This window comes from Colobus angolensis, unplaced genomic scaffold (genome assembly GCF_000951035.1).
Source record: "Colobus angolensis palliatus isolate OR3802 unplaced genomic scaffold, Cang.pa_1.0 Scaffold302, whole genome shotgun sequence".
Classification (NCBI taxonomy): domain Eukaryota; kingdom Metazoa; phylum Chordata; class Mammalia; order Primates; family Cercopithecidae; genus Colobus; species Colobus angolensis.
Genome location: NW_012116289.1, coordinates 4,317,652 through 4,328,958, shown reverse-complemented (window position 1 = coordinate 4,328,958; position 11,307 = coordinate 4,317,652). Strand labels below are relative to the sequence as shown.

Sequence of the window (11,307 nt, the reverse complement as noted above, 5' to 3'; positions counted from 1 at the left end):
ACTGGCTCCCATTTTCTACAGGGATAAATTGACTTCAGTTAGTCATTATGGTCAGTATGCTACATAGTATGGCCTCTTTGAAGATTCTTTTATCCTGTGAAAAGCAGAAAGAAACCCTATACACAATGATTTTATACATTACCACATCAACACAGCATTTTAACCATGAGGAATAATGCACTTTAAGATTCATCAGCCTTGTATTATTAAACTTTCAGGCTGGCTGAGAACTTTACATGGATTCTCTCCTGAACCCAAGAGCTGTCCCTCAACTACAGATGAATCCTGGTCCGTGGTACATTCCCTCAGTGGTAGGTTTTATTGTGAGTCCAGCTCTCCTCTTTGATAGGTCCTGTGTCTCCTGGAAAGCCCCTGCTCCAATACCCCACATCCCGCCCGCCCAGCCCTGTCCTATATTTCCATACCCATTTGCGCATTCTGGGTCTCCATTTTTAGAAGAGTCATACAAATGGCGTCATCACAGCAGAGGAATGGCGTAGTCCTTGAATGGCAGCATAGGGCCCCTGCTGAAAATAGTGATGGTATCGCGGCATGTGGAATGAAGGGAATGTGGGGCCACTCCCTTGCATGGAGCTGGCAATGGCCGATGGGGTCAGAGGCATTCCCAGTCGGCTATATGGTGGCAGAGAACCCTGGATGGGGTGAGGAATGGGTGTTGCTATGGATGCTGTGCTGGTGCCAAGAGCAGTCAGGGACTGTGGGTGCTGAAACCCAGGAAAACTGGAAGAAGATGATACCCAGGAGCTGAGAGACAAATTATCAGATGTTGTAAAGGCTGACCCTGTAAGGAAAAACACTCATTAGACTGGAAACACTGTCAATGTACAGATCAAGAATTAAATTATCTGTAAAGATCAATTTGTGTTTAAGAATATTTAATACATCTGTAATTTAGAAAGACAAACACACATGAGATCTGTCATGAGGCAAATCTACCTTTCTAGATAAGAAGATGATATTTACACCTGCATGGAATAGAGAATTTACTAAATGGAAAAAGACAACTCATTGGATAGCCTGCAGACTCCCACAGAGTGGCCAAAACATTAATACCCTGCCTGCAGTTAATGACCTGATTCTCTTAAAAGAAACTGCAAATACCTGATATCTGTTCTGACCTCTGTAATGTCATAAGGAAGACTGAATGTATTAAATCTCTTCCAAGCTGTCTGGTTTCCAAAACTGTTGTGAGAACCTAAGAAAGTAAGTTTTCTTACCACAGCATCCAGAAATGTACAATAGAGTTGACACTGAATTTTCTGACTGTACACAGTTGACCCTTGAACAACAGGGGTTAGAACTGCACGGGTCCACTTACATGCAGATATTTTTAAATACAATTTACACTGAGTGTGCCTGACCCCTCTTGCCTCACTTTCACCTCCTCTACCTCTTTAGCCTCTACAGCCTCCGAGACAGCAAGACCAACCCCTCTTCTTCCTCCTCTGCCAACTCAGTGTGAAGATGAGGATGAAGACCTTTATGGTAATCCACTTCCACTTAAGGAATAGTAAATATATTTCCTTTCTATGATTTTCTTAATAACTTTTTCTCTAGCTTGATTTATTATTAGAATACAGAATATAATACATGTAACACACAGGATATGTGTGAATTGACTGTTAATGTTACAGGTAAGGCTTCTGATCAACGGTAGGCTATTAGTAGTTAAGTTTTAGGAAGTCAAAAGTTATATGCACATTTTGGACCACACAGGAGTTGGTTCCCCAACCACTGTGTTGTTCAAACGTCAACTGTAATACTAGTGGTTCACTTGGACTGGGTAATAAGAAATGTCCTATGTTTTCACAGGTTATATAATTTCATATTAAGTACATAAAACAATGACAGGGGACTCTCGCCCCACACGAACTTCCCTGTTCCCAGAATGGAGCATCTCTGAGCTCTTTTCTCTGGACTCTCTTCCCAGATGCAGAGGGCTGCTCTCTACGCCTTGGGAACAGAGAAACTTTGTTCACTTCCTGCTGTCAACATTGGAGCCACTGCCTCTATGTAATATCCTTCATTAGGAAAATCCTCTTTTAAAAGTGTTTTCTATTTTGGTCTTTGATTCTAACAAATTATTCCTGACATAGATGGAACAGATATATTCCCTGATTTTCAGATTATGAAACTGAGGTTCAGAAGGACTTGGGGACTGCCCCCAAAGTTCAACAGCTCTTATGTACTAAATCATGGACAAGTAACTCCTGATCCCTGATTCAAAGGCTCAGTTTCTTTCACTAAAAAAAAACACAGGAAACCTGCAGGCAGCATCATCGCCTATGATTCAAAGGCAAAATAATGAAATGTGTGAGAATCAGTGTAGGGGCTCTTCCTTCCCAGGGAGGCTCCTGAAATCCTTTCCAGGCATCATGTACTCTGAAGACTGGCCGTGTCATCAACGACCTGCCCCCATTCTCCTTTAGGTGCTCTGGCTCCCAGCAATTCCATGGCCTTGGAAGCTACCTTACCTCGATTTGGGGTTGTCTGACTCTCATCCCCCAAGACATCTTCTTCTCCTCCGTAGGTACGGATGGGTGAGCGCGCATAGGAATGCTTTTGAATCAGGCTCTCCACACTTTCCCTAGGTTAGAGCGACACATCACAGGTTAACTAAAATGTAAAGGACTCAGAGATAGAAAGAGGTCTTAGAGGTAACTCACTAATCAGTAAAGCCATTTTCTCAGCCGAAAAGCAACCACTGCACAGAAAGATGAAATTCAAAACATGTACATTTATTCTACTGTACAGTGACTCCTCAGAGACATGACCTCAGGTGTATGACTGCAAGCAAACATGACTGACTAGGACATGGACAATCAACGCCTTCTAAATCACAAGGTTTTCCAGTCCAACTGATTACAACAGGCATTATCCCTGGGTGAGCACAAGGTACTGTTTGTTTCCCCCTAATCTTTTCAGGTGCTCTTCCCTGCAGCCTCTGGTAGTTTCATCATATGGATTCCCTTAGCAAATCGCAGCTGAACACTCAAAAGGGATCCTCTATAAATCTTCGGAGTTCTTTAGGATCCTCTGTAGATCTTTGAGTGCTTTTTCCATGCAGCTTTCACCTCTCCTATTGTCTGTCCTATGAATTCTCACTGTCTTGGTCTCTGCAAACTCAGCTCCGACCTCTCAACTGAGGGAGTCTGGTGGACTCTGCCTGTATTCTCCCTCACTGCCCTCATTTGTTTCCCATCCCTCAGAGATTATTGTCTTTTGTTGCCTGATATCCAGTATCATAAAAAGCATTGTTTTGCATATTTTGTATGTTTCTTAGTTGTTTCAGGCAACAGGGTATATTCGGCCTTTGCAGCTTTACCTTTACTAAAAGCAATGTCTTTCCAGGGGAACTTCTAAAAATTCCAAAGCCGACACCACACTCCATACCAATTAAATCACAATCTTTGGGAGTGGGACACAGGCTTCAGTAATTGTTAACATTCCCCCCTGGTGATTCCAATGAGCAGGCAAGTTTAGAAATGGAAGACAGATGTGTGGATGGATACTTTTCACCATATACTCCTGTATAACTTTTCAATTTTTGATGTATGTATTATTTATTTAAAATTAATTTCACATTACAAAATGAGACTGTGATAACCCATCAATGAACAAAAACAAAATAACTGCTGGTCTAACATTGGTACTTTGGGAACCCATTATGAGTTGGTTAAAAAATATAATTATGCTGATTTTTAAATCAATGTAATTTATGTATGGTAAGCTGTGCAACATTTTGGAAATATCATGGGCTTTAATTTCACTTATCAAATGCATGAATGAATAGGTGAGTAAGTGGATCATTTACAACCATTTTCACATTCTGGCTTTGTTACTTTCTTAACCTCTCTTCACCTGCAAATTGGGGAGCATAACATCTGCCTCACAGGGCCACTCATTCATTGAAAAAAAAGTATTGAGTCACTACTATGAACAAGGAATTGAAGAGAGAGCAAAAAAAAAAAAAAAAAAAAAAATCCCTGTCTAATGAGTGATGAGGGTGAAGGGAATACTGGGAGTCGAGGTGAAAAGTGGGGGAGAGAATAAGAAAAACATGCAGTATATTAGATGTTGATAATAGTGCTATGGAAAATAAAAATAAAACAGAATAACAATAAGAACTATTACTATAAGGATTAAATGAGAAAATGTATTTGAATTACCTAAAATAGTGTCTGGCACATAGAAGACAGTAAATATTAAGTGCCTTTAAAAGTATATCTAAAACAGGTAAAAATATTTTATCCTCTTAGATTATATTTTTTCTGATTTATTCTACCTGTCTGTATAATCCTAATTCAGAATAATGTGGTCCAAACAAGAGGATTTTTCTCAGTGACTGAATGCTAAAGTCGGTGGAGAAATTGACTAGAATACTACTTGCAGTTCTATTATAAAACTATATCTGACATCAAAGAAAAATGTTAAGCTTTAGTGAGTCCATTATCACTTGTTTAAAAGTGTAACCTATTTTTAAATATCCCTTGAACAGACTTATTGAATCCCATGAGTTAGGCTTGTTGAAGGGAAAACATTTTATCATTCACTGAGAGGTACTGGTGAATATATTCAAAGCAAAAGTTAATGGGGAGGATAATTTGGCATAACATGGACCCTAATTAATTTACCAGCTGCCATATATTTTAATCTTTATATACAAACACCTGATAATGTTGAAGCCCAGCAGCCTAAACAGCTGATATTATTTACTCAAAGGCCTAATTTACTACAATATTAGAGAGTGACTGTCTTCTGAAGTCATTAAGAAGAAAGTCAAGTGAGCTGCGCAACCCCTAGTAAAATGACAACTATAACATACATTCAAGCTGATGTCCTTTAAGTGTGAACCATAAGTCATATTAACAAAATTTCACATGAACATAGGAGAGAATTAGGTGGTGGTTGTTTTCACATGCAAACGAACTTGTTGCAACATCTTGGAAGGTAATTTTTGTACATTTATAAAGGATTTGCTGTCCATGGGCCCAAATTCTGGATGGTATTTTTCTAGGGTGTATTCCTCTTCCCACAAATTGCATATAACTACTAAATTCATGCGCTTAATATTTTTTAGAAAAGAGTGTAATAGTTACATCTCTAAAAAGCATACTTAATAAGATCATTTAAATATCTTTCACATAACACACACAAGACAAATAATTTCCCAAGTAATACACTGAAACATTGTGAAACATTTTGCTTTTCTATAAGAACATTATATTCATTTTGCCCTGGCTAGATCACTGGTATCATTACTTATGCTACTCTCTAGGAGGGGAAAAGAGGGATTTTATTGAAATGATTTACTTGTGTCAGGCCTGCAAGTGAACTGAAAGCAATGGCAGTTCTTATATAAAGGACGGCATAATTGAATTATTGCCTTTTAAGTGATTGAAAACAGTGGTGCATATCAGGGCCATCTCTTCGAAGATGTTACAAAGAGAAGTCAAGCCATGTTGTTTACTTTATGTCTAATCCCTGTTTCCAGCAGAACGAAAAGTGCAAAGAATTTGTTTAGCCTAGAAGCCCGCTGTGAGAATTTCTAAAATGCTGTACCCTGAAAAGTGAGGATGACTCACCAAACAGGTCAAGTGATTTCGGTATCACAAGCTATGACAGTATCTTGTAATGCTAGTTTTGTCACATCCCAGTGGAACAGACTGTAGTTTTAGTAGACTTACCTTTGGATTTAATAGGTAGATAAAATGGGTACTGTTATTGAAAGTCAGTCTTTCTAACATCTAATGCTAAAGATTTTTTCTAGGCAAAAAAAAAAAAAAGTGCATCATTACTTTATTTGATCTTTAAAACACCTCCTCTGACTACTTTGTAACCATCAATTTCAGAAACAGTACACATGTCAGAGACGCAATCACGGCCAGAAAATTGGCAAAACAGGATCACTACAATGATTATCGTGCTCTGCCAAAACATTCAGAACCATTTGAAGTCATTTGGACTGTTTATTCAAACTCTAGACAAGCAAAACCAGCACTCTTATCAGTACTGAAACTGGTTGCCCTTCCTCTATCTTTGAAACTAAAGTGCAAATTTCTGAATGCTCAAAAAGCAAAACTTTCCCTTCCCCTCACATTCTCCTTTGCAAAACCACTGTTCCTAACACAGTCCTCTTTTACTGCAATTACTAGATTGATGGCAATTATATGTTTTCAGGTCTGTCTTCACTACTACGCTGCTGGCCCTTGATTGAAAATAATAATAATACTTTCTTAATCTAGGCTGGTGTTCTCAGACTTTAGTCTAAGAACTAGAAGCACCTGGGGGGTTCATCAAAGGACAGATTGTCAAGCCCCATCCTAGAGTTTCTGTCTCAGTAGGTCTGGGGTGTGGCCTGAGAAGGTGCTTCTCAATATGTTCCAGGTGCTGCTGATGCTGCTGAGAACCACTGCCCTAGTGAAGTGGTCAGGGGCATGTTTGCTGGAGCAAGTCTGCATGTCTTGAACCCTGCCCAGCTACTTGCCAGCTGTGTGCTCACGAGCAAATTACTTCACTTTTTCATGCCTCCCTTTTCTCATCTGTAAAATAAGGATATCAATATGATCAAGTTCTTAGAGTTACTAAGATTAAGTGAATTAATACACAGAGAGCTTAATTGGTACCTGACACATAAGTGCCAATAAATGTTTATAGATAACAGAATTAAACTATCTTTACTGTTATTATTGAGCATCAAGATCACATGTTCCAGAAGCTGCTTACATGATCATAATCATTTTAGATGAACTTGAGACTACCAGTCTCTATAACTTGCCATGCTTTGTTTAAACCTTCCTTCCTTATATATGCCGGAGACGAAATTAATATTAAGTGTTATTTCAATTTACATTTCTCTCCTAAATACAGACCTGGCAAAACTGTGTTCAAGGAGAAAATGTCAAATCCATTAAAATCAGATATAATTTGTAAAAAACAAAATATATAAAGTTGTTTTTGGTCATTAATTTGTTCATTTTTATATCACATCTTACTGAGACTTTGTAAATAACTCCTTGTCACAACATTTTTCTAAAGATTGATGCAGATATATTATAAATTACTGGAAGACAATGTATCAATATTTGTAACTTCCACAAAATACTTAATAAATGAAAACTTTAGATAATACAATTTAGGAGGTATTATAAATCATTAATTTTAATTTGAGAACTGAAATATACAATCCATTTTGGAAAAACAAAATGACTCTAACTTAATCTTTGAGAAAGCTTTTAGGTTTTAGTTTATTTCTAATTATTTGACTTAATCTTATTGATTTTTCTTTTTTTTTTGAGACAGAGTCTCGCTCTGTTGCCCAGGCTGGAGTGCAGTGGCCGGATCTCAGCTCACTGCAAGCTCCGCCTCCCGGGTTTACGCCATTCTCCTGCCTCAGCCTCCCGAGTAGCTGGGACTACAGGTGCCCACCACCTCGCCTGGCTGGTTTTTTTTGTATTTTTTAGTAGAGACGGGGTTTCACCGTGTTAGCCAGGATGGTCTCGAACTCCTGACCTCGTGATCCGCCCATCTCGGCCTCCCAAAGTGCTGGGATTACAGGCTTGAGCCACCGCGCCCGGCCGCTTATTGATTTTTCTTTGCAGGAATATACATTTCGGGTTCTGTATTATCATTAGAAACTTAAGTAAACTGTAGCACTGAGAAATCCCGAAAACTATTACGCTTAGTTTTCTAAGTTGTATGGCTGTGACAACCAAATAAAAAGTCTGACAAAGTACAGATTACTCAGCTTAGAAAAAACACCAGTGAACTGTGAGGCAGGCAAAAATATTCTTCATACACAGAGAGAGAGACATAGCAAGAAAAAAGGGATAATTTACAACCATAAGTTAATTGTGAATAACGCTATCAAACTCATTGGTCTGGCACTTCCAGTTCATACCATTTCATAAAATAAATGCTTCCCCTAAAAAGCTGTGGATAAATGAGTAGCATTTTAAGTGCAGAAACACATCTTGCTAACTAAAAAATTTTGTGGTGACCCCTTCTATAATTTGAAAATAAATTAGTTCTGTTTAACGCCATTCCTTCTTTCTTGCTGTTATTGCCAATGGATTTTGATTTTATTAAATTAACATATTTTATTTAAAAGCAGACTTTTTTTGAGATGGAGTTTTGCTCTTGTTGCCCAGACTGGAGTGCAATGGCACGATCTCGGCTCACCGCAACCGCCACCTCCCCGGTTCAAGTGATTCTGCTGCCTCAGCCTCCCGAGTAGCTGGGATTACAGGCATGCACCACCATGCCCGGTTAATTTTGTATTTTTAGTAGAGACAGGGTTTTTCCATGTTGTTCAGGCTGGTCTCAAACTCCCGAACTCAGGTGATCCACCCACCTAGGCCTCCCAAAGTGCTGGGACTACAGGCGTGAGCCACTGCACCCAGCCCAAAAGCAGACTTTAATCTGGCTACCAAACAAATCTGCTTCCATTATATGCATGCAGACTTTTATACTAAGTCTATCTTTGCTAAAGATTTAAAGAAAATTATTTCTTTCCCAAGAAGCTGTGCATTCAGATTCTTTATCTGTATCTGGGCTTTGGTATCTTCCCTACAGTAAGCAACTTCTATAAAATAAAGATGTGGTGGGATGGATTGGATGATCTTGAAGATTTACTATGGTTTTAATGATTTATAAATCTGTAAATATATAAACAAAAGTAAACACTTTAAAACAGCTGTTTTGAAAAATCCCAGTACTAATTGCAAAAAACCTACAGTTCTAGACCCATGTCTTCTACTATTTGGGTGGCACTGGGCAAATCACTTGAGCTCCTGCAGCCCTAACTGGTGCACTGTTATAATGACAAGGATAAACTAAATTAACTCCTAAATTTCATTCTAACTTCAAAATAAATACTTCCTAGAAAACTAATTAATTGTATTCTGGAAGTTTAAAATCAAAATACCAGGGTATGCTTTAGTATATAATTTTAAAATATGTTTTTACTATTTATTTTATATGTGAGAAAGAATAAAGCACATACTAATAATTAAATATAAAGTTATTTCCATTTTTACAGGATTGTAATATTATAATATGTTGCTCTATATTCCAGAAATAAAATTCACTCGAGTTCTGTCTCTTTGTTCTGACATCTATTATAGTCTGAACATTTCAGACTAGAACAGACAGTGTTCAGTCTGAACACTGAAGATTCACGTGTTGAAACCTAATCACCAACGTGACAATATTGAGAGGTCAGGCCTTTGGGAGGTGACTAGGATGAGAGGGTGGAGCCCTCATGAATGAGACTAGCGCCCTTATGAAAGAGCCTGAGGAAGCTTACTTGCCCTTTCCACCAAGAAGGCACCATCTATGAAGCAGAGTGCACGTCCTCACCAGACACTAAACCTGCCAGTGCCTTGCTCTTACACTTTCCAGCCTCCAGAGTTGTAAGAAATAAACGTTGCTTATAAGTTACCCTGTTTATGGTCTTTTGTTATAACAGCCCAGATGAACTAGGATACATCTAAGCACCACCGTATTCTTGGATCCTATCCCTCCAAGCAGAGGTGATGCAACTGTCCTCCTCGATCTCAGAAGCCTAGTCTGCTCTGTGACTCCTCTTACAGAATGTGGGTCTCAAGGGGAACACTGTGGGTCAGTGGGAGCAGGGGGCAGCAAATGTTTTTCTGTAAAGGGTCAGATAGTAAATATGTTAAGTTTTATAGGTCATATGGTCTCTGTCAAATATATACAACACTGTCATCGTAACACAAAAACAGCCACATATAATACTTAAACAAAACAAAACAAAAACAGACCATGTTCCAATAAAACTGTATTGATAAGCAATAAAATTTACTTTCATATTATTTTCACATGTCAGGAAATATTACTTTAAAAAACTTTTCCAACCATTTAAAGAGGTAAAACCCATTCTTAGCTTTGGGCTGTACCCAGCAGGTGCCAGGCTGCAGTTTGCCAACCCCTGCTCTAGGCTGTTTACCTGATTAGATGTGTGCCCCACTGACCCTGCACTGCTCCTAAGGAAACATGCTTTGAAAATTCTACAACCCAACCCAAAGCTATGTTAGAACCAAACACCACTTTCTTTCCAGCACCCTAAATTATTAGGAAAGACCCAGGAATTATTCACAAACCATGAACTTCTTTAGCAACTATGCCAAAATATTTACTTCTTCATTATGCTGACGTAGATAAAACTTCCCACAAATTCCCAGAATATTAGATTTGCAACTTCCTTTCCTAAAGTCTCCTTCCTCACCTAAACTAATAGAACACACTTGAGCTCTGAACAAAAAGGGCCATATCCCACTGGGCTTATGTCCAAACTTCATGTGTTTGAAAGTTTTATTCAGTGCAAGTGTTTTAAAATCACTTTTATAGAGACTTTTAGTATGAATTTTGGACCAATAGGGTGATACAAGCCTTTATATTTAATTCCCTGACCTACTAATATGAACAAGAAAACAAGAGAAACTCAAGAAATGAGGGAGGGTGCCAAGTATATATTACAATATTCAGCCACACACAGGTAAGGAGTAAGGGCAGCACCAGTCAGCATGCCATCCATCAGCATGTAAGGAAGAAAGATACCTGGGGTGGAAACAAACAAGGCTTCTGTTGGAACTTCATCAAAACCCCAACTTGGAGTGAATGGGGTTAAAGATGAAAGCAGATCTTTGAGCAGTTCTTTGGTGAACAGGTTCCCACACAGCTGGAGTCTAGGAGGAAGGAATCCCACGGCAGCCCTCCCAGCCAGCACATGGTGTATTTGGCACACTGAACAGTGTGGACCATCACCATGGCCAGCTCTGGAGGGGGACATGAGGCTGCTGTGCTGGGTGAGGGAACCAGCACTGCCCCAGCTGGTTTCTAGCTGCTGAGGCAGAGAGGGTAGCCACATCAATGGCAAGTCAACACTCCTTTTTCAGAAACGACTTCCTTATCTATCTGTAACAACTCTCTAACTTAAACAGAATTTCCACATTGGTAAAATGACAATAAATGTATTGCCCCTTCTTCAGTCTATATCTGGAAGATCTAACAAACAGCCTCAGGCTTTTACTCAGAATCAATTTCAGCTCCTAATATTAAACAGACATTCTATTCTACAGATGAGCTAGAGAAAAATAATTGGACATTACAAAATATTCAACAGTTCAAAAGAAGAAAAGTCATTAACAGAGCAGAACAAATGACTTCTTCTGAAGCAGACTTATTGCAAGAAACAGAAGGACACATTTTAAAATCTCTAATTTGTGCTTTTAAAATTTTAGTAAGATTTAAGAAGACCCTCTA

At 38.7% G+C, this 11,307-nt stretch overlaps 1 protein-coding gene across 1 annotated transcript in view; it reads right to left on the bottom strand.

Moving 5' to 3' along the window:
* Positions 1 to 461: 461 nt before the first annotated feature.
* Positions 462 to 11,307, bottom strand: part of TBX20 (T-box 20) — a 44,358-nt gene continuing 33,512 nt past the window's right edge. The window contains exons 7-8 of the mRNA XM_011950172.1: positions 2,496 to 2,608; positions 462 to 802 (exon numbers count right to left, since the gene is read on the bottom strand). Coding sequence (XP_011805562.1) covers positions 462 to 802; positions 2,496 to 2,608 — 454 coding nt within the window. The remainder of the gene's footprint in view (positions 803 to 2,495; positions 2,609 to 11,307) is intronic.